At 44.1% G+C, this 23,095-nt stretch overlaps 2 protein-coding genes across 3 annotated transcripts in view; both read left to right on the top strand.

Moving 5' to 3' along the window:
* The window catches only part of LOC125706781 (mucin-5B-like), a 61,893-nt gene extending 58,257 nt beyond the window's left edge, over window positions 1-3,636 (top strand). Inside the window, exons 44-50 of the mRNA XM_048973602.1 lie at window positions 300-340; window positions 1,134-1,256; window positions 1,565-1,663; window positions 1,893-2,021; window positions 2,469-2,508; window positions 2,824-2,944; window positions 3,075-3,636. Coding sequence (XP_048829559.1) covers window positions 300-340; window positions 1,134-1,256; window positions 1,565-1,663; window positions 1,893-2,021; window positions 2,469-2,508; window positions 2,824-2,944; window positions 3,075-3,270 — 749 coding nt within the window. The 3' untranslated portion in view covers window positions 3,271-3,636. The remainder of the gene's footprint in view (window positions 1-299; window positions 341-1,133; window positions 1,257-1,564; window positions 1,664-1,892; window positions 2,022-2,468; window positions 2,509-2,823; window positions 2,945-3,074) is intronic.
* Window positions 3,637-8,806: 5,170 nt separating this feature from the next.
* Window positions 8,807-16,642, top strand: LOC125706707 (acidic leucine-rich nuclear phosphoprotein 32 family member A-like). Of its 2 annotated transcripts, none has more exons than XM_048973531.1 (7): window positions 8,807-9,076; window positions 12,930-13,079; window positions 13,158-13,280; window positions 13,390-13,579; window positions 14,048-14,163; window positions 15,069-15,126; window positions 15,589-16,642. In XM_048973531.1, exons 1-7 carry the CDS (start codon window positions 9,023-9,025, stop codon window positions 15,645-15,647), a joined length of 750 nt encoding a protein of 249 aa, XP_048829488.1. In that variant the 5' UTR covers window positions 8,807-9,022; the 3' UTR covers window positions 15,648-16,642. The 2 variants fall into 2 exon arrangements, with proteins under 2 accessions (XP_048829488.1, XP_048829486.1); XM_048973529.1 differs by having other exon boundaries at window positions 8,834-9,076; window positions 15,586-16,642.
* The last annotated feature ends 6,453 nt before the right edge of the window (window positions 16,643-23,095 follow it).

Raw genomic sequence — 23,095 nt, 5'->3', positions numbered from 1 at the left:
GGCGCTCTTGGGTTGATGTGCAGCATGCTTTGAGCCCTTTTTTGAGGAGAGACCACATCTTGTGGGATCAGAAAATACAACAAACAGTCCATAAAGCTTCATTTGACCATCACTATAAATTGGTACTACAGCATAGGTACAAAACAATCAGCTAACTGGCTAATCCAATCAGTATTCAGCCGTGGGTGATCACTGATGCTTATTGGCTGAAGACTAAAGTTTGCGGTTGCTGTGACAGTACTAATGTCCAGAGTAGTGTTTCTTTCTTCTTTCTAACTGTTATTTTGTTTTGCTCACAGAACCCACAGACGTCTGCATCTACAATGGCATACCATACCAGGTGACAACCTACGAACGTCATAAAACACCCAGGCTTCTGTGAAGAACTCTCACCCAGTCTGCCTCTAGCTTTCTCACTTATGTCATTCGTTGCCATGTCATCTAAGTGTCTGTTCAAAAGAAAGCAAAAAAAGCATGATTTTCATCGCTCCATCATCCCTTGAGACATGACATGTTTTTTATTGGTCTATTGTCTCTTAGGAATTAGGCTAAAACATCAGAATCCCTTTTATTAGAGAGAGAGAGAGTACAGTACTGTACAGTGCTGTAAAATAAAGTATAATTTTATTATACTTTTTCAAATATAGTATAATTTTATTATTTAAACTGTATTATTATTTATATTATTACATACAATATTATATTCTTATTTATTATGTATTTAATGTCGGTAATATATTACAGGACACAATTTATCAATTAAACTTTACCATATGCATGTACACAAAATTCATGTTATATATGGGATCTGCAGATGGTTCACTATTAACTCTGGCAGGGCAGATCTTCTAACACATCACATACGGATAAGGGGGGGCTACTGTAGTGACAGGTAGGGGGGCCCACGCAGATGCATGCTTTGAGTGGCAGTAAACACCCCTGTTGCTCATTAACCATCCATGTCAGATTTAATTCAGATAAACTTGGGCTACCCTGCTATTTACAAAAAGCACTTCCGCAAGAACATGTTGCCTGAACCTCAGACAGGGGCTTTGCTTTCTGAAGCTGCGTTTCTGCATCTCCTCCCTTTGCCTTGAGGTTAATGAACATGTTCTGGTTTGCTTCACCTCTAGATCGGTGACCAAATCCCCACGGACACATGTGAGGTCTGCAGCTGTAGCTCCACCGTGGATCCCGAGACTCGGCTGAATGCTGTGGAATGTGTTGCCATCGAGTGTGATGCTTTCTGCCAGGAGGTACTTTAATATGGCCCCGTGCAGCAGGCTGGTGTGAGGCGTGCAGGCCGGTGTGAGGGGTGCAGGCCGGTGTGAGGGGTGCAGGCCGGTGTGAGGGGTGCAGGCAGGTGTGAGGCGTGCAGGCCGGTGTGAGGCGTGCAGGCCGGTGTGAGGCGTGCAGGCCGGTGTGAGGGGTGCACTCGTGGTGTTTCATTAGAATAATGAAACTCTCATCCTTCAGGACCCCAAGTGTGTCTTTGCTCCTGCCTGTCTGCAGCTCAGTGTCATATTCCGGGTATTATAAGGCCAACAGTTCTGTATCCTCGCAGGGCTTTGAGTACCAAGACGTGGCCGGGCAGTGCTGCGGGACGTGCGTGCAGACGAGCTGCATCGTGTCGCTGGATGATGGCACCACATATACCATTCAGGTAAATGGCGGGTCCTTCACACTGACTCACATTTTTAACATGATCTTATAATGCTGAAATTCTACAACATTAAAACTGTACGCACACTGTTCAAATGTGAAAACGTACAGTGGATTACTGAGCTTACTATGAGATCAGTCAGAATAAATTAACATTGGGTACCCAATATAATGTACACTATCCTGTACCCTAAAACCAGTATGACAGTGACTCCCATTTTACCTTCCAGGTTAATCAGACTTGGTCCCCACCAAATGACAAGTGTGTGAAGTACAACTGTGAAAAAATTGATGACCAGCTAGTAGTGGTGGGGGAGAGAACCATCTGTCCTCCATTTTACCCAGAAACCTGTGAGGCAGTAAGTATTTCAGCAACAGCTTATGTGCTGTGCTGTCATTGTATCAGGTAGCTGCCTGCTCCTGAAATTAAGGACACTCTCATTTTCACTTGGGCCTTTTTTTACTTATGGTTGATCAAGAGCAAACCAAGAGCACCTTCCGGGGGGGGTAATAAATACAGCAAATGGTTCATGAGGCTTCATTTGCCCATCACTGCAAATCTCTGATTTTTGGCCCAAAATATTGACTATTTGATAAATCTAGCGATTGGTGCCATGTTAGAAATCAATCAAGTTATTAAAAACAAACAGGAAAGTTTAACTCGCGTTATGCCAGAGATAAGAATATTGATTCTCTGCATGTCTTTGAACTTGCGACTGACATCATCTTAGGTTTTACAATATTTGCTTTATAAAGGACTGTTGGAAAATCAGCACAAATGTAAACACTTTGTGGTTTCGCTTCAGGGCAGCGAGAAAACCGACAGCACCGGCTGCTGCAAGACCTGTAAGTGACGGCAGTGCTCAGTATTTACCTCAGACACTGCTGAACACAACTCAAGCCCCTGGGGCACCTTTTATGACAGATGTGTTATTAAAATATTATTTGTTATTTTGTTCAGGGTTTATATTATTAATTTTTGAAATATCACAAGCTTTCAGTATTACACGTTTATACAGCAGGGAGGTCACACTGTTTTAAATCATATTTAATGGGAATAATAGCAAAAGTTTGAGTTCAATGCACCTTTTTGGCTCAAAATCCAGGTCATAACCACTTGACTTAACTGGTAGGATGTGTCACTGTCTCTTCTACCTGAAGGCACTCCAAGCAAAAACTGCCTTGTGCAGAAGAACAGCACCTACGTGGTCTATGACGGATGCCAGTCCACCGTTCCAGTGGAGATGACTTCCTGTATTGGTTCCTGTGTGACCAGCTCCATGTGAGTTTGCCCAAACCCCGTTTATCTTGCAGAGGCGGTGTACCCACTATCGATTTCCCGCCGCGTCCCAAAAGCACCAGCATTTGCGGCAGCTGACTGGTGACCCTCTCCTCTGTGTCCTCGGCTGCAGATACTCCGCAGAGGCGAACTCCATGACACACTCGTGCTCTTGCTGTCGGGAGTTGGAGACCAGCAAGCGGCAGGTGGAGATGCAGTGCCCCGACGGCAGCAAGGTCACACATTCCTACGTCTACGTCGAGGCGTGTGGATGTTACATCGAGGAGTGTGACAAGGGCATGCTGAGACAACGGCGAAGGCGGCGATAAGCGAGGGACAGCATCATGCCCTCAGTAGGGTCTGTCACTCCTGGCTCGGAACATACTACGTTATAAAAGTGAAGAGTGTTTTATTTGTTTCAGCAAATCTTATATTTTTGGCCCGTTATTGTTCCTTTCTCTTCTATACTCTTATTCTATGTATTGATATAACTAACCTTTATGTAATTTTAATTTAAACTTGGTAATTAATCACTTATTATTGTGAAATCATTATGCTTACGTACAGCTGTAATTATCCTGTTTATATTTCTCCTGAGAATTATTACAGAATCACTATAATCTTACTGTTGATCATTTCAGTTTTCTCTATTCTGCCATGTAACCATCAATAAAAATGTAACACTTTGCAGCTTATGTGGATTTTTCGGTTTATTAAAGACTCCTGGTCATAGTTCTGTCCAGTGTAGCACAGTGGCCCAGTTGGTAACACTGTGACTTCAAACCCCCAAGGTTATGGGTTTGATGCCCACCCTGGCTTTTCTTGGGGACTCAGAATGTCCTTCATGCAGATTTCATTTATTGGCTGAGTGGGTATCAAGTTTGCTTCATGCCAGTGGGTTCGGTGCTTTAGAATTTGGATTCCACATCTACTGTGTGTGGAGTTTGCATGGTCTCCCTGTGTTGTACAGGTTCTCCAACTTCCTCTCATAGCGTAAGATCATACAGTCAGACCATCCAGTACCTTTAAACTGCCCATAATGTGTCTGGCCTGCAATGAACAGGCCCCTGTGACCCTGACCAGGACACACAGTTGGAGGAAGGATGGTTTACATCTAGATATGGCCACAGAGATGTATTTTTGGTCATTTTATTCAATAAAAAAGCTACACTGGCATATCCAGGTATTAAAGCTAACAATGTAATTGTGCCATTGGCAGCCTAATCTTGTTTTCCGAAGCCTGCATCGCCCTCTGGTGGTAGAGAGGCCTGCTACATGTGTGTTTGTTGTAATTCTTCTGCCTATTGACCTGGGTTAGTGCTGTTGTTTCACACCTCTAGAGACCAGGGTTTGATTCCGGGTTCTCCGGTTTCCACCTATAGTCCCAAAACATGCTAAGGTAAATTGGAGTTGCCAAACTTGTCCCTGTATGTGTGAGTGGTGTGTGTGCCCTGCGATGGGTTGGCGCCCTATCTAGGGATATTCCCTGACCCTACACAGGACAAGTGGCATAGAATATGAATGAATGTTTATCCAGGTGTGAGTGGGCTGTTTGAATGATTAATTTGACATCTGAGGTTGTTTTATGGTACTAAGGTGGGACCTTATTGTCAGACCAGGCATACAGAGGAAAACAGGCAGATAATGTTCCCCCAGTTCCACACTGCAACAAGCACGCACAATTGAGGTGTTTGAGCAGGGACTTACAGTACAGGCCAAAAGTTTGGACACACCTTCTCATTCAATGTGCTGTCTTTATTTTCATGACCATTTGGTAGATTCTCACTGAAGGCATCAAAACTATGAATGAACACATGTGGAGTTATGTACTTAACAAAAAAAGGTGACATAACTGAAACCATGTTTTATATTCTAGTTTCTTCAAAATAGCCACCCTTTGCTCTGATTACTGCTTTGCACACTTGCTAAACACCTCTGGGAACTCCTTCAAGACTGTTGGAAAACCATTTCAGGTGACTACCTCTTGAAGCTCATCAAGAGAGAGAGTGTGAAACTAGAATATAAAACATGTTTTCAGTTATGTCACCTTTTTTTGTTAAGTACATAACAATGTGTTCATTCATAGTTTTGATGCCTTCGGTGAGAATCTACCAATGTAAATGGTCATGAAAATAAAGAAAACACATTGAATGAGAAGGTGTGTCCAAACTTTTGGCCTGTACTGTATTTAAGTAGACAGTGCGGAATACGAGGGTGAACCTAATAATACAAAAGACCACAAGGTCTACAATCCGTGCATGTGAAGGCAGACTAAGTGCAACTACATGTCATACACAGAAGATTTTAAATCAGACTTTTAACCATAAACATAACAGAGGGGAGATGATGTTCATGCACAAAACTGAACAAGCGGTCACTTTTTGCCGTTAAACTGTGCGCCACTAGATGGAGCTGTTTACCTTTGATGGATAAGCATGGTTTTCAAAATCTTTCCAGGGTCCAGCCGTGTACGTGGATTTCTTTCAATACTCCACCGCCCTGTACTACACAATGAAACACGAGCACGAACGTCATATCTAGCTGAAATCAACTAAATGAATATAAATGAATAAGTAGATTATCATTGTAATCAATATAATCATTAAGGGTTTATGAGAAGGTGTAGGTTAGTTCACTGCTTATATTTGAAACTTGTCATGTAAAATATAAATTTCGGGCTCTATCTGGTGGAATTTGCAAGTTCTCCCTGTTTCGGGTGGTTCCCTCCTATAATGCAAAGACATGCAGTTAAGTGGTGTTGGTGTCTCCATATTGTCCATAGTGTATGACTGTGTCTGTGCGTGTACGTATGTGGCCTGCGATGGACTGGTGTCCCTTCCAGGGTATACCCCAGCCTTGTGCTGCTGTGCTAGGCTCCACCCAAACCAACAACAGCACCAGGAGAAACCAGGAGAAACAGCTGAAGATGGTCAGATAAACTGCCCATAGTGAGTCCCTGGCAAAGGACTGGCATCTCATCCAGGCAGGCACGGATTATGGGTTGTGTGGGCCCCTGGGCAAAACGTTCGCGAGGGCCCCCCCCCCCCCCCAACCACCACCAGCACCACCACCACAACCACCACAATTCAAGGGCCCTTGGCAGCCAAACACCCTCCCTATATGGTCAGGGGTCCTTGTAGGCAGAGGATCAAAGAATGTAGGCCCTCTAAAATAGACAAATGAAAATACATTGTTGATAAGCGTTGCAAATTGTTTTGGGCTAGGGGCCCCACGGGCCCCCTGCACCCCAAGGGACCCTGGGAAGCGGCCCCGCTGGCCCAGTCCGTAATCCGTCCCTGCATCCAGGGTGTCCCCTGCTTCATGCATGTGCAGTCCCAAGGTATTGCAGTGTAATAGTCATACATAATACTCAAGTGAGTTATACACTTTTAAGTTTATATTTTGTCATTTTTGTTAATCGTCTGATTATAAAGCTGTACTTCATACTGTATGTATACCCTGTGTACATGAAACAAAAGTCTTCATATAATTAAAATGAGTCATTTAAAAAGTTAGTTTCTTCCACGTTTTTTCTTTTAAATGTTTGCTCGTTTATTTCATAGGATAAGAGGATCTTGAGCATTAGAGAGAGAGAGAGAGAGAGAGAGAGAGAGAGAGAGAGAGAGAGAGAGAGAGAGAGAGAGAGAGAGAGAGAGAGAGAGAGAGATGGCATGGTGGCGTGCCTGAGGCCGTGCTGTGTGTACATGAGCGCACCACACACACACAGCCCGCAGTCTGGCGCTTGCAGCAGCTGCAGCAGTGCAGGAAAGCGGGACACACCCAGCGGAAAACGGTCCTCTGCACGCAAACCAGACCTGCAGACGCGGGCGACATACCAGACGAAGAGCCGTTTTTCTGCAACTACTATAAATGACGTTATGAAACTAAATAAAAGAAACTATAAGCAAACGAAAGAGACGTCATGCAATGGGTTCTATCAAGCCAACAGATCGAACCGGTGCATTTGTGAAAACAATAAAAGTGCAATGCAGGTGCCGATCTCGCTTTCCGTGCCTTTAAAATCGGTAGCGGAGCTTCACAAAGAAATGACCTGAATAGTAGGTAATGTCACTTAATTTTTTATGCATTTGATTAACACTGAATGTGCTTTATTGCTCAATATGTGTGCTGTGTAACACTTAATATGGCGAAAACTGTGTCAGATGACTTTGTCGTCTTTTCTCCTTCAACGTGCCTTACGGTTCATGGGTAGCGGAAGTGGTTTTCTTTATTTTGTCCAAATGCTTTTGATTCGACGGTTCCTGTCACGTGAGCGCGCGTTAAATTTAATATATGGCCATACGATTGGTGGATTGGACTGTCACTCGGGCTCACGTGGTGCAGGCTTCCTGGGGCGGTGTCATGCGGGAAGGCGCCGACTGTACGCAAAAATGTATTTGTGTGGGATATGCAAGTTATACATAAGTCGTGTAAAATCTCATATTGTCTTTACGCAAAGCACAACTTATCATTTAGATTGCTGGTTATTGGACATTATATTATGCATATGTTAATAAATAACGGCTGAAAATGGGCAATCGGTCTGTGAACAACCGGACATACGGCGATGTTACGGGTGACTTACTTTGGCCTGGAGAGGCGGTCATCACTATCTGCGCATTTGGATAGTAACTCTTTACTGAATGCTAGTTGGTTTCTGATACTAACATAGGAGCTGATCTTTGCTTCTATGTATGATTCGCATTTAATTTTGCAGAACGTGTAACGTGTCATATTGGTTGATATACTGACCAATCCATTTTAACGCACGTTGGCTTTGTGCCATCGTTCAACAGAATAACCTTCATATGTATATATCACAAAACCTCGGTTGGGGGTGTTTGACAGATAGTACATTAATATAAATGGTCCTCGGTAGCGCACACTGGGTTAAAATGCAAGTGACTTCCAATTGCCATCTAAGTCAGTGAAGAAATGCGTTTTGTTTAAATGCGCAAACATTACAGTGTCATAACATGAGACTACAATGCCAAGCATTCTCATACCATTTTGAAACATGCTGTTTTATGTCTTTGTAATAATGTTTCATAATATTAGGTTTTCGTATTTTATGGTAGCATAATGTTTATTTTCTTTTGGTAAAAACGCAGTAGTTTGAGGTCCCCTTCGACGTTAGTTTTTTTTATGAATTGCCAGTGATTTAATACTGTTTGCGCTGTACCTTTATTCTTCTTGCCGGGTTTAGTATGCGGTGGTCCTATAGTTTAACTCTTATGATTGCTTGTTTGATGTCCACTGTGGAATTAGACTATGAAATCTAGAAATCTATATGGCTGTTTTCACCATCGAATTATTAGGTTACTGTGAGATTTCAAAATCATCGATCACAGGAATAAAACATGCGTGTCATTGCTTGGTTTGACGGTCAGTTTCACACTTACTTTGCTCCGTCTGTAAACGCCACGTGGTGGGACGCAATTTTCAAAGTAGGACAAGCAGAAAGGACAATAAGACCCCCCGCCCAAACTGCTATGTACGTTTTTATTTTCTTCTTCTGATCACTTAACATCAAACGGACGATCGTTGGCCTTGAGATGTGACAGCCTGTGTAACATATGTAATTGCCCTTTTTAGTACGTCTGTTATCCTTCATGTGTTTATTTTTTACAGCGAAAAGTATAATTCAGCTGTCAGACATTTGAACTCATGATATCTAATGTAAAACAGCTCAAAAGTGGTATATCAAGCAAAATGTTTTTGTTTATTATTTAGCCGCAATTTAGCCGTTGCTTTTTGGCTTCGAATTTCAGAATGATTAATGAACTAGTTAGTAATGAGAAATAATCTGACACTAAATACATAGCCTTCGCGGGTCAACCGAACTTGTTTTTTTCTGTTGTCGCTTCACAGTAGAGCTGCTGGGCGTGTTTTAGTTGCTCTTCGGCGCTTCTGATTGGCCATTGATGACGCCAATCCAGCCATGCTTTCCCGCCTCGGGCGGAATGAGTTTAGGCTGAGCCCTGGCAGTGTCGGAGAGGCGGCTGCCGTGTTCAGATACCCGCGGCTCTGACTGCGTCCCCACCGGCCTAAAGTACAGCAGAGCAAGGCAGCCGCTCCAACATGGAGATGAAGAAGAGGATTCACTTGGAGCTACGGAATCGAACGCCTTCGGACGTAAGAGAGCTCGCTTTAAAATAGTTCTTGTTGGCCGGCTACTGCCCTTGGCTTGGGGTGAGAGAGCACACTAGTGGCTGCCTGCCGGACAGGCGCAAACGCGCTCCGGTGTCGGGTTCGGGGTTTAGGGTTCGGGTTCGCTGGAGATTTCATTGTGCACATGAGCTGCGCCGAGTCGGGGGGGCAGCAGAGTCCCATAAACGAGTTGATCTTAGCGCTCCCGCTTGTGATCCGCTGTGTTGCCCACATGCGCATCTTTAGGCTGTTTGATCCGCCTGCTCCGCGCGCCCCCGGTCGAGGCACCTCGTGAGACTCCGCTGCGTGCGCGTATTTGCAGCGTCTCTGCTTTCGCGCATCTTGCGCTGCTTATCGGCTCTTTTTTTCTCGAATTTTTACTATACACATAAAGCAGCGGTACAGTAAGCGGGCTGCTTCTCCTCCTGTGCACGGTGCAGTCGGCGAGCCGGATGCGTGGCTCTGCGGGCGGGAGCCCGTTTCGGCGCTACGAGGATCGGCACCGGCAATGGGGCGCAGTCCCCCTCCTCCTCTCTGCCCCCTGTGTGTCCCCCCCCAGCCTGGGTGCTGGGGGCTGTGCATATCGTCATGAGATCCGCTTGAAGTGGTGTGCGGTTCCGGTCGTTTTAACGTTCCGAGGAACCTGCGTCGCTCGGCTCCGGGGATCTGGGGCAGGACGCCATCTTCGATATACGGTCGCCTACATGCAGTGCGACCGGCTCCGGCTGGCCCTCTTATCGCGGTCTCTATCGGCGGTGAACTGAGTTTGCTGTGGGAAGAGACCAGAATTTCGCCCGTTTATTCCAGGCCTCAATGCACCTGGCTTCGCTGTTTGGGCGCCGTCGGCTTCCCCATCATGTTCGGGGGGCCGGCAGCAGGAGCCCGGTGTCCGTGAGAGACTCACTCGCTCTCTCCGTGTACCATCGACTGGTTGCGCTTCGCCTAGCATGCAAGTACGTACGTTTATTTTCGGCTATAAAATAGATTAAAATAGATGTTATTCGCTGGATTATATCTGGTTAGATAAATGAAATGGGGAACCGTACCAATTTACTGGCATAGGTATGTTTGCAGGGCTGACTGGAGTGACGGTCCCCGGCTGTTTTTATTAAATGCGGCCCTTTCACTGCCTCGCCGGTGAATGAAAAGCTGCACAGTTTAACATTATCCGTGAACTGTGTTACCTTCGTAATCTGCATTTATTACCATCTCGGGTAATTATATATGCAAATTTTAAAATATTTTGAAATTGCGTAAAAGCTCACTTCACATATCCGCGTATACATGCGGGCCTTTCTTGAAAGATAAACATTTTTAAAATGAACACAGTTTCCGTAAAAGTTGACCGCCTTTCATTGGGGTAACTTGGGTTTGTCTCCCTCTAACGCCGCTTTGGGAGATTCACTCTCCTTCTCCATCTTGGGGTAGATCGATGCAGCAACTGGGTCGTTTACCTTGGTTACTTCTCAATATGACACTTGTTAATATGAAATTCTTGTATTATCCTTGATAATGTTATGCGGCATTTAATAGTTACTGTTATGTACAGTTTTGCATTGTTGCTGTTGTGAAACACCAGTGAATCTGTTGCCAAGCATCTCATCACATCTAAAAACATCAGTTCTCGCTGTGTTGATGCAAATGTGCGATTTACATCGTAGCCGGAGCCATCATGAAAAGTAAATCATGGCCATATTTTAAGACTGGCTTATTTGTGTGCAATATCTAACAGCTCGCAACTGTTAACCAGACTTCATTCTCTATTCTCTAATGTATCCCCATTTAAAACATAAACAACAATTGGATGGATGGACAGATGGATTGACGGATCCATACTTAGTCCCAGAGGGAGATTCAGGCATTGCAACTGCAAACAAAGAAAAAATGACAAAAATATTTAGTTATATACTGAAACAAATGTAAAATAAAAATTAGACAGAAATTAGGTTTACAAGGAGTTGATACATCTATGCAAAAAAATATGTAGTGTGCACATTATGTGCCCTCCACATATTTTTTTATAAAGAGCACGCAAAGATCACTTCTCCTTCAAAATAGATATATACAACATGTCATTGGTTTACACAATTGCCCTTTGTCTTGTCTCTAAGTCTTACCTTCTTGAATCTCTGCTCCCAGTGCAGCAGCATCAACGCCGGTGTTAAGAATTCCGAATGTGGCATGAAATTATCACGATTAGGTGCATAAACTTGATTATTTGAAAGCATTGATGAAAATATTTCTCGATTACTTGGCAATATGGGAGAAGGAGGATGGTACATAGCGCATGAGGGGTCCAAATAAAGAGTGAAAGCATCAGTTGTGTGGATGCATTTCTCATTAAAGGTGAATGAGAACGCAGTCATCTGTCAGTATGGTAATGCAGAACATAAATGTTACTACAGTAGAACTGCGATGAAAATGCATCTTAAAACATTCAAGAGGTTTATCTGTCAGGTGCACAGTTGTACACGTACGACGTGTTGTGGAATGTAACCCTGGTCCCTCGGAGCAGCTGCGCATGATACCAAAATATAGAGGGAAAAATAATATGATTAAAAGAAAAATATGAAGTGTTCAGGTTGGACTCGCCAAATAATGCGGGTATTTCCATGCAACAGAAGACTGTCTTTTCCTGATCTGTTCTTGTTCGATATTTTTTCTCCTCTTCCCTCATTTACACACGTGCCGTAAAGTCTGAGTGGCCCAACGGCAAGAACAAGAGTGATTTATGATCGTAGCGCATGCAGAGCTCATGCAAAATCAGCAGCAGCAAACTTTTATTTTTAACATGTACTAAATGATGTTGGAAAAAGGGGCTGTTATTAAAATTGCAAAGCTTAAGTTTTGTTAATTATGAGGGAGTAAAGATGTTTTGCCGCAACCTATCGATAGTTTGAACCCAGCAGGCTATTGCAGTCCTTGTGATGTGACGGTTGCAATGTGCATGAAATGCAGTATCGATATTAACGCCACACGTGCTATAAGCCTATGTGCAGCGGAGGGTAGCGCTGTCGCCACACGGCACCCTTCTGTGTGTGTGGAGTTTGCATGTTCACCCTATATGTGCATGGCGCTTTGGCAGATCCTCCAGTTTACTTCCACTGTCCAGAAATATGCAGCTTAATGTATTGGGAGTGTCTACATCATATATAAATGATTACAAGATTAATTGTCAGATTGATCATTAAATTACTCGGTAGGTGATATACTCAGTGACAGCTCTAATCGTATCAGATGTGTTTCTTTAATGTACCCTCAAATGGCAGTAGTTTCGTTTGTTACTCCATGATGACCTGACCTATCTAGACTCCGACACTGAGACTATTTTCTTTCCTAGGGAAACACTTAACATTGCATTAATTTAGCGGATGTAAAGCCTGCTTTCTCCAAAAAACTAGTCTTAGGGGTTTAAGTGTTTTGTTCTTAAGGGCTCATAAGAGTGACATCACTCTGCCGAACATGAGATTTGAACCAATGACCTTCTGATCTCAGGAACCGTATTCTAGTCTGCTGAGCCACATGCTGCCTTAGAAACGGCAGATAGAAATTTTATTGATTAACATAAATCGTTCAGTTTAGGAATGGTGCAGATCTTATTGTTTTTAATGCCCTTTGTCGTTTGTCAATGGAGAAGCTATTTTTATTAAGCCCTTGAACATGGTAGGTCGTTGAAGTCTGCGCCCTGCTCAAAGGACATGGAACTATTTAAGCTGCTGAGAAACTGCAAACCTTCCTGGTAAAGCCCCTAGTCCTCCCTGTGAAGTTGGCTTTACAGAATAACATTTGTGCGACTTGACTGCATGTTGTGGTTCTCAATATCCTGTTTTCTGTTTAGGTGAAGGAACTCGTTCTAGACAACTGCCGTTCGAACGAAGGTAAAATCGAGGGCCTCACGGATGAGTTTGAAGAGCTTGAGTTTCTGAGCACAATAAACGTTGGCCTAACATCCATCGCGAACCTGCCGACGTTAAGCAAGCTGAAGAGGGTTGGTTCCCTTAATTCATTTATTCTTTGAGTTCTGAATTTCACGAGGCTTGTAGTGATGTCGGGTTCTTCCTTGCAGCTTGAGCTCAGTGATAACAGAATCTCTGGGGGTCTAGAAGTGTTGGCAGCAAAGTGTCCAAACATCACCCATCTCAACCTCAGTGGCAACAAAATCAAAGACCTCAGCACCATCGAACCACTGGTAAGTGAGTTGGACATGGGGCTTCAGGTGTGTGTGTGTGAGAGGAGAGAGTGAGTGTGACACTAACCCAACTTCACAACAAATTGTGGCCGTCTCGGTGCTCCTGCAGAAAAAGTTGGAAAGCCTGAAAAGTTTGGACCTGTTCAACTGCGAGGTGACGAACCTCAGCGACTACAGAGAAAATGTCTTCAAGCTGATCCCTCAGCTGACGTACCTGGACGGCTACGACAAGGAGGACAAAGAGGCCCCAGACTCTGACACGGAAGCCTATGGGGGGCAGGATGACGACGATGACGAGGGTACGTGCTGCTCGAATTCTGGAATGTTCTGAGGGGGCCCTGGGGGAGCATGTGCCCTTAAGCACCTTTGTAAATCAGTGTTTACGCGTCTCCCCCTCTAAACTTTATTTGAAGCGTAACCGCACCCACACAAGACGCTGCAAGGTGATTGGGTAATGCCAAACTGGACAAGATAAGCTTTTTTTTATCTTGGTTAGCATTGCTGAGTGGGAAATGATCTCAAGTCGGTTAGTGTGATCCTAGTATCGCGTAGTAAAACGTGTGATCATTCGGGTTCTGCTTTAGTGGATAGAAACTCTTATGGAGTGAAATGTATTGTGATGTGGTCGTCTAATAGTTAGATACACGCCGTTAGATACACAGTGCCTTATCAGATGAGTGCATGGGCTGTTGGTTTCGTCTCATTCCTGTAGGATTCGTTCGAATAACATTTCACTTCAAGCCTGTTTTTGTTCTTGCCTTGAGCAGTAGAGGAAGAGGAGGAGGAAGAGGAGTATGATGAAGAAGCAGCTCCAGGAGAGGAGGATGAGGAAGACGGTGAGGAAGAGGAAGAAGTAGAAGAGGAGGAAGACATCAGTGGGGAGGTAAGATTTTTGATGAATCACAACTGCTTCCTCTGAACAAATGTGTGCTCTCTCTTGTTAAGGGGTCTCCTGCATTCTGTTCAGTGCTGCCTTCCTTTGAAGCATTTGCATGGCTTGTTTGCTTACCCTGTACTGTGTTGGTGGAGGGGAGTTCAAAACAACAAAGATATTACATAGATGGGGAGTCAAAGCCAGCGTTTCATGATCTTTAGAAAATGTACATCCAGGTAAAATGTCTGCTAGAGCTGTAAGGGGTGTATTTTCCTGGTGAGCTGAACCCATCTGTCAGCAGGTACAATTTGGAAGCTAATTAAAATGCAAGGACAGCAGTTCAGCATCAAAGTGCATTTTAATGCCTAATTTTCAGTTCCATGATGCATCACTTAAGGCGGTACGATGTTTCTGAAGCCAGCGATCCCGCGTGTGATTAAATTGCCCATAGCATGGCTGTATAGCTTGTGATGGACTGGCATTCCATGCAGAGAATTCCCTGTGCTACTTGCGATAGGCTCCAGGCCCCCTATAACCCCAACCTGGATGGGTGATATTCTATTTAAGGTCTCACAAACCGTTTAAGCTTTGGAGCCTCATTCTTTCGCGAACTTCTGCATCTGCTGAATGTGGCCGGCCTTCCTTGCCAGATACATGCGCCGCGGTTGGTTTGCCGTCTCTGGTACCTGTGAGCTTTACATGGCTCTATGTGTTTACAGCCCACTAAAAACTGCCTGATTTAATAAACGGACACGCCCCTGGGGTTTTCTCGGCGATGACATCAGCGCGGCGTGAGGGGACTGTTACTGCTTGTAATGTGGAGCTGCCACTTGGCTGTCCGGGGTCCCAACGGGGGGGGGGGGTTCTCCAAATGATTCTCATAACATTGACCCAAGGTACTTGTTTCGATTTAGGAGGAAGAGGAGGAGGAGCTGAATGATGGCGAGGGAGACGAAGAGGAGGATGACTATGGTAAGCAGGGCAGATTACCCTGTATGATTGCAGGAATGCCTCTGTGCTCATTGTTCTCGGTGTTTACGTAGGGAGAGGAACTTGGGTCAGGCACAACCACAGGTGGCTCAGTAGATCAGGCCTGTGTCAGTGATCAGAAGGTTGCTGGTTTGAGTACCATGCTCAGCAGAATAGCTGCATTTCCACAGGGGTTCCAATCATGGTCCCTAACCCAGTCCAAAATACTGTAGCTAGCTGAGCTGTACTCTGAGCCCAAACTTCAGTCTGCCGTGTGTGTGTGTGTGTGTGTGTGTGTGTGTGTGTGTGTGTGTGTGTGTGTGTGTGTGTGAGAGAGGGAGGGAGAGAAAAAGGAGAGCAAGATGGGATGAAAAACACGTGACAGTTAAAGCTTCATTTATCTTCTCAGTTTCAGATTTGTGGTGATGATGTTCTTCTCTTTCACTTTTTACCCTCTTTCAGAAGAAGAGCGAGGACAGAAACGAAAAAGGGATCCAGAGGATGATGATGAGGAGGAAGACTAGGCCTGTCGGGCCTGTCACTGGCCATCTGCCTATTTTAACCGTGTGTTGTTTTCATGTTGCAGTGGGGAAAGACCCAATTTAGCTTACGGTGGATGGGGTTTTTTTTTTTGGGTGGGGGGGGGGGGGGTGAGGTTTGAGTCAATTTACTGCTTTATTTTTCCCTTCAAGGTTGCTTTCTTCTTTTTCCCCATATACCCTGATAAGAAATGTACAGTGCTCATTGGTCAGAATGGACAATATTCCATCATTATTATTATTATATATTTTGTGTTCCTGCCTAAGTATGTAAGCAAGTTGCGGATGGGTGGGTATGTTAAAAATCCCAGGAGATTGTTGGAGTTCCTCTGCACTGTGTGGACGGCTGGTTTCCCGAACTCACCCGATTCCACCTTTTTTTTTTCTTTTCTTTTCTCCTCCTCCTTTTTCCCGTGTAACCATCCTGCGTGTTTGATGTGCTGTTACTGGGCCCGGAAAAAAAAAATCCGCTCAGTCAGTCCACGTGGACAGTCCTGCTTGAGTCCCGTAACAGCTGCCTGCCGTCATCACAAAACAGACCCTGATTGGAAAGTTTGGGTATTATTTTTGTTGTAAATAGTGACCAAAATGTTTTCTATATTTTGATAGCAGCAGATGTTTTCATTAATTTTGATTGTACCAAATGTGTATTAAAAGTCGAATCTAAATGCTTTGTACTTAACAAGCAGGAATCCCCAACTCGGAGTTGACAGAATATGTAAGTTTAGAGGCTTTTCTGACAAATATAAACATCGAGCATGACCTGATATTTGGGTTTGCTTTCTTTCATTGCCGTTCCTAATGCTAGGCTGCATTGTTACCCCTGCAGTCAGAGTGGCTGTCGCCTGTCTGATTTGATCATTCTCATCCTCTAATCCTGCGTATGAACTGCGTGTGTCATCTGTACAAAAAAACACAATTTGGTGAAGCTTCCTCTTTTTCTGTTGGTGAGCCCTTTAAATAAATCTTTTTTATATACATACTTGTGGCTTATCTGTGAAAACACTAGATATTTGTATTGTAGGCATTCAATATAATAGAATGCAGGACATCTAGACTAACCAGTTAGAAATCTTCTTTATTCCTCTTTGTACTTCACCATAAGGTAACTTGATTAAAAAAAAAATTAATTAAATTAATTGATTAAATTAATTAAAAATTATTTAAAAGTTACACATGCGGCTTCACATTGAGACATTATATTTATTGCATTATTGTATTTGGTTCATCTACTTTTTCTGACTTTTTTTTTTTTTTTAGCCATTTCTGCCATTAAAAATGCAATAAAATCTCGCGATTAAAATCTTAAGTCTTGGCATAGGGACAGTGCTTCCAAAATCCAGGTAAATTGTAAAGCGTTCGCAGAATACAGGGTGGAGGTAAAGGGGAGGCATCCACCCCCAAGGAGAAAAATCCCCATCATTCACCGCCTTGATTAATACTGATATACTACCCTGTAACACTAATATATGAGATGATGTGATGCGCTTGACCCAGAATCTCCCTCGGTGTCTCATCCCTGCTCCATCACCCTAACGCTACCTCCTGGAGGACGTGATGCCTGTGACACTTTGTTTTGTTCGGTCAAATGAACGAAGGCATTGGAGGTGGAGATGCCTGTGTTTGTTTAAAGGGCAGGTTGAGTCGCCCTCGTGCTTCGTCCAGGGCAAACGGGGCCAGGAGTGGGGCCTCCACCTTTCGGAATGTGAGTCACAGGTAGTGCGTTTTGTTTTGTTTTGCCTTTTGTTTGACTGAAGAAAGCATTTGTCCAATATTTTGATAGTTGTTTCATACCTGATTTGCAATCTGTTTGTTCTGGAGTTTTTTTTGTTTTTTTTTTGCAGGCGGGGTGGGTAAACATTGGTGATGATCCTTCTCCGCTGCAGAGAATCATATCAGAAGCCCAGGGGGGGTGGGGGTTGGTGGTAATGGTCAAGTGATATTGGATTTGCACTGAATTGGTCCAGCCGTTTATTGTCTGGTGAACCTGCCCTGAACCTCAGGTTCATTCTCATCTATTTGCCTACAGCTGTCGCTGTCCCCGCCTTTGGAAGATGGTCCAGTTTATCCATTCATCTGATTAAGACCATCAGATTTACACTGGATTAGTCCCTGGTTAGAGTTGCTAAGTGTGGTATGAGTAGAGAACCCATCATTTCACATGCCTGAAATCTGAATGCCGACGCTCTAGACCTCCACTTAACTTATACTCCTGTGAAGAGGAAGCTTCTAGAATGGCCATAATTAGCCTCGTCTGCTTGGTTAAATTCTGAATTGAATGAGAGCACTCAGTCCCAACGTGTAACTGGAATATTTTTAGTTTGCGGTACTTTTTAAGCAGTAGTGCAGCAAAGGTGTCAGGATGTATAATGCCAGAATCGTGAGCGGCAGTGTCCCACTGGGTAAGCAGTGACTTTGGTGCTAAATCAGGCATGAAGCTTTTAGTGACATTCACGCAGATGCTGGTTCAGTTGAATGCCAACTGTGACAAGATAGTTATGTAGTTCTATGGTGTGTACCTGTTATTCCTCAGGTCCTAGGCAAATGTTCAGGGCAGTTTAATTAAAGGCTTTTTTTTTGTGATTGTCCTGATTAATGCAGTGTCCTCCAGGGGGCACTAAAATTCACAAAACAATAGGAGGCAACGACCCTTTCAGACACTATAGGGCTCAAAGGGGTCTGACTGCGAAAGAGGTGTGGAAATGGGATGCTTATCGGAGCATGTGTCCACTCGGCCGAGAGAGTGAACGCACTCTGCCATCCCAAGTCAACAGGTAAGTCCTGGGGAAGGGAACCTTTCTGGATCAGGTACATATAGCTTACCGTTCGTATGGAGAAAGTCTTCATAAAGCACGCCACCGCATTTTCATAACTCGGCTTCCGTTATCTTTCCTCATTTCCTGTAATACTCTCCTATCTGCCATCAGCCTTGGTCGCCATAACGACTTGTGCGTCTTTAAAAAATGTCCCAGTCCAAGATTAAACTTAACAATTCCTTTCAGAAAAGCACAAAGGATTGGAAGAGCTTTTAACCCAGCTGGTGTTTTGTGTTCTCTGAGGATGTGACCTACATGTCACTGGTACGGCTGGTGCGTTTTGGATTTTCTAATGCATTGTGAGATGGCAGGAAATGAAATGTAGGCCTGGAGTACTTGTAGGACAGTAATCTCCTTCAAGGCAAACTTACCTGCTGCAGTAGCACTTGTTCCAGTGCTAGTAGTTTGTGGGGTGTGGTTAAAAATGGTTAAATCACTGCGGAAGCTAAGCGTAGATGAGTACAGATTCGGAATACAAAAGTACATTGGCAGCTTAACACAAGAAACAATTAATTTAGATTAATCTTGAATTCAGTTTAGTCATGGATAGCAGTGTTGCGATTCACTGAAACGGTTCATTCAAGTACTAGGTATAAAGTATCAACTAAAGGGATTCAAATACTTTATGCAAGTTGGTGCCGCACTCCAGGAGCATAATTTTAAAGCCTTATCGTTAAACATCATGATTATTAGGTTAGAGAGTCAAAAACAAAAGAAGGCATGAAGTTCACCTTTAGCTGTGCTGTCTGTCTGAATGCTGACTGTCCTTGTGCTGTGAGAAGGTGCCGGGAAGCTGGTAAAATGTCCCATGTGAAATTTAAGATACTTTCAGCCATGAAATGAAATGAGGCACTTTCAGCCTCTTTTTAACTTGTTACAGGCTTTTAGAATGAGCATAATAGCATTACGGTATAGATTCCTAGTATGCTATAGTATAGTATAGACTGTGTGGATTTCCAGTATGGTATACTGTAAAATAATATCATAGTATAATGCATTGTCTGGACAGAGTCAGCATCAAATTGAATTGCTGTTTCCCCAGACCAGGACCTATTGAAATGTCGTCTGTAGATTTTTATCCAAAAACTGGTGCTCTTGCTTGTGGCTGCATCGGAGCAGAGCTCCGAGGACCTGACGTCATGGTCGGAGTATGTGTTCTTCTCCACAGTGGACGCACAGGATGATGCCTGTCCCTCTGACTTCTTGTCTAATGCAAGCAGATTGAGGCGAGCTGCTGCCAAAGTGCCCTCTGCGGGCACCGCCCAGACGCCCTCAATGAAAAGACGGGCACCGGACCCCCACCCCGCAGTCTTATAACAGAGTGTGGCTGGAATGCTCATTTAGCAACTAATTCATTGCCCTTACCTTCAGGTTCCAGAGAACCTACTCATAGATGATCACGAGTCACGAATCAAGATAAAACTGCAGGAAGTGGATATGATTCGAGGGGCAGCACGGCGGCGCAGTGGTTAGCACTGTTCCCTCACACCTTCCGGCACCAAAGATCATGGCTCCATGTGTATGCAGCTTGCATGTTCTCCCTGTGTCGCCAAGAGGTTTCCCTCTGGGTTCTCTGGTTTCCCCCATATCCCAAAAACATGTGTAGGTGAATTGGACTTACCAAATTGCCCGTAGGTGTGCATATGTAAGTGTGCCCTGTGATGGGTTGGCGCCCCATCCTGGGTTGTTTCCTGCCTTCTACCCACAGTATCCAGGTTAGGCTCTGGGCCCCCCACAACCCTGAATGCTTACAGAAAATGGATGGATATGACATGAGGCACAGAACTACAGGTAGGACCCAAAGGGCCAGAGCTGGAAAATGTTAAATTGCCCATGTTGTTTAGAAGGCTTTGCTGAACTTTGCCGTCTTACTGATAAGTAATTTGATAAAACAGAAATAAACATTTCTTTCACTACTTGGTAAAAGTTATGTAGCTGAAATAATGCCAGTGATGTAGGACATGTATGCACACATCTGCCACTATGTGGCACTTTCACCATGTGCATTGAGCTTCAAGGATCCGTCCATCCATCCATCTATCCATCACTAATCAGCCTTTTCCGTCTGGCAGCCACTATCTGGCTGCAGCTCGCTTTCCATGGCTCCAAAGGACCAGCTGCTACTTCTCCACTAGTTACAAGCAAGTATTCGCTACCAGTAAAGGAAATGTATCAAAATCTTGTTCTGTGGGCATTGATGTCCGGCACACACGCTGAGGCCGTGAATCCTCAGCCAGGGAAGAATCCTCAGAAAGTGTGAAGTCAGTGATTCTAGCCAGTCACTGATTGGTTTAACTCCTATTACTGAGCTGCTTACCTTTACTCAGACAGTGACTGACAATGCACAGTAATCCCTATAATAGGCTTCAAAGCAGTATTTCTTCCATGTTGAAAGGTAAAAAAACCAGCATATGATTTTTAACAGTCCGTACAGGCGGCCAATGCAATCTATTAACCTGTTTAATGGTTTACTTACTTACTGGCATTGTGACTTAAAGATCTGCTTGGTCTCACCTGTTTTATATTTTATTCTTGTGGAAAATGTGCAAAAGTACCAAGCAAAGTCACAGCGTCTGGCCCAGTGGGTTCGGACACTGTGCCTGTGATCAGTAGGTTACTAGTTTAAAGCTCAGGGTCAGCAGTGTGATTTCAGTGTTGGGGACCCTGCATAAGACTCTTAACCCTTAATTGTTCCAGGGACTTGCCAGTTCTTCATTCTCAGTCATATGTTGCTTTGGATAAATACATATGCAAAAAAAAAAAATTTTTTCTTGGAAATTGTCTTCAGACTCTGCCGGGAGATGGAGCTTTGTGACACGCTCTATCTGGCTCGATTCCTACACACATCTCATCCACATGACCATCTGTCTCCCTGGACCGTATCCTTCACTGGAATCTGTTTCTACCCCGGCTTCACTTCCTGCTACCTCTAGGTGGACCATATGGCTGACCCAGCCACCCCCCCCCCACCCCCACCCCAATTCTCCTTCATCTGCTGCCTACCAGTGGACACTATTCTGGCCTAACTTAGCAATCAGCAAATCATGCAGCCCCACTCTTTCAGACAAACGCTTGTCTGCTTCCACTCCTCTTCATGCATGTTTCCTTTTCCTCTGACGTCCTGCTCCACTTGAGGATCCTGCATCACATCCCAGTTACAGAGCGGCAACCTGCTTTATGATGTCCTCTGCATGGGCTGGAGCCAGCATGAGGTCACAGGAAAACAGCAGTCTGACTCCTAAATGATTCTCTGCATTCTGTGTTGGACAAAAGCATCTGATAAATAAATATCTGTAATGCAGTCAAAACCGAAATAGAACCAGTGTTATTTTTAAATTCACACAGGAGGCTGTCTCCCCAGTGTAGTACAGTTTTTTATTTTTTATATCAAATATATTTCGACATCTATTATTTGATCTGTGGGTGTTTGTTTATTCAGGTTCCTGGTTGTTGGTAATGACCAGCTGACGTGAGCAGAGCAAGTGTCAATTCACCTTGTTGACCTGCATCTTGAACTGTCATTTCGTGTCAACTGGTAAAATTAGTGTTTACCACCACTAAAACCACACATATGAGTCCCTGAGATCTGGGCCCCCCCTGTTGGTCACAAGCAGTCACTACAGTAATCATTATAGAAATGTCTTCCTTATTTAAGAGATTCTGAAGCAGCATCTTCTGCTAAGCAGCTCGCTAGTTATGATCTGTTGACTTTAATCAGTACTTATTTATTTAGTTTTTGAAACATATGGAGGCGGGGGGGGGGGTGCAGATGCCCCTGGTGTCAAGGTGACGGAGTGCCAGTGGGCCACATGTAAAGTGAGTGAATCTGGAATGTAAAATGGATTTTGTCTTTGACTGAAATTTGGCTGCAAGTTCATAGTGATGTCTCGCTTATCAAAGCATCTCCACCAATCTCACTTTCCAAAAGGAATTCACTGAACTTTGGTTCATTTTAGAAGCTATCTAGCTGCCTTTGTTTGAAGCTTTAATCTGTGTGGATTCTCTATGCTTCCGATCTTATCTAACTTGTCTCCAGCCTGGCAAAAAGGCAAAGCTACAATGTTGGCCCAGTAATAATCGAAGGCCCCAGTTCTACTGCTTCTGTGCTTGATGTTGCCAGTTCAGCCAAGACTGTAAACTCTGTGCCTTATCAGAAAATGTAGACTTGACATTTTAGTCACTGATGGATGTATAAGCTGCGGTAAAACTGTACTTTTGTCCCGATCGTCCTGATCTTCTGGCTCCTTATTGAATGGGTGGTAATACAAAGTTGAATTAGTTCTTGATATCACTGCCCCGGTGAAAGCGGGGAAAGATCTCCACTTAGAACAAGAGTGGAAAAATGGAGAAGAAGCAGATGCAGGAGGAATGTAACTGGTACCGAAAGTTTACTGTGACGTCGCCTTACTTCTCGAACTAAAAGGTAACATTAATATTAGCTCCTCAAAGCTCTAAACAGCTTTTGTGGCTTCAGTCTGTCCTCCACTGAACATGAGCTTCAGCCTGGATGGGATGCCAGTCCATCATAGGGCACGGGGCTGGGTACAACCTTCCTCTGGGTAGGATTGTTCTAATTCTTTCAGCTTTATTTACTTCATTATCTGGAGATAAATTATA

This window comes from Brienomyrus brachyistius, chromosome 13 (assembly GCF_023856365.1).
Source record: "Brienomyrus brachyistius isolate T26 chromosome 13, BBRACH_0.4, whole genome shotgun sequence".
Classification (NCBI taxonomy): Eukaryota; Metazoa; Chordata; class Actinopteri; order Osteoglossiformes; family Mormyridae; genus Brienomyrus; species Brienomyrus brachyistius.
Note: the sequence above shows the minus strand (reverse complement) of the source record. Positions and strands in the feature narration are given on the sequence as shown.

Excerpts from the sequence above, each read along its gene's own strand:
- LOC125706707 (XM_048973529.1), top strand. The coding sequence starts at position 9,023 with ATGGAGATGAAGAAGAGGATTCACTTGGAGCTACGGAATCGAACGCCT. Across the intron at positions 13,580-14,047 it reads GGATGACGACGATGACGAGG|TAGAGGAAGAGGAGGAGGAA; the intron begins GTACGTGCTGCT and ends TGCCTTGAGCAG. Across the intron at positions 14,164-15,068 it reads AGGAAGACATCAGTGGGGAG|GAGGAAGAGGAGGAGGAGCT; the intron begins GTAAGATTTTTG and ends GTTTCGATTTAG.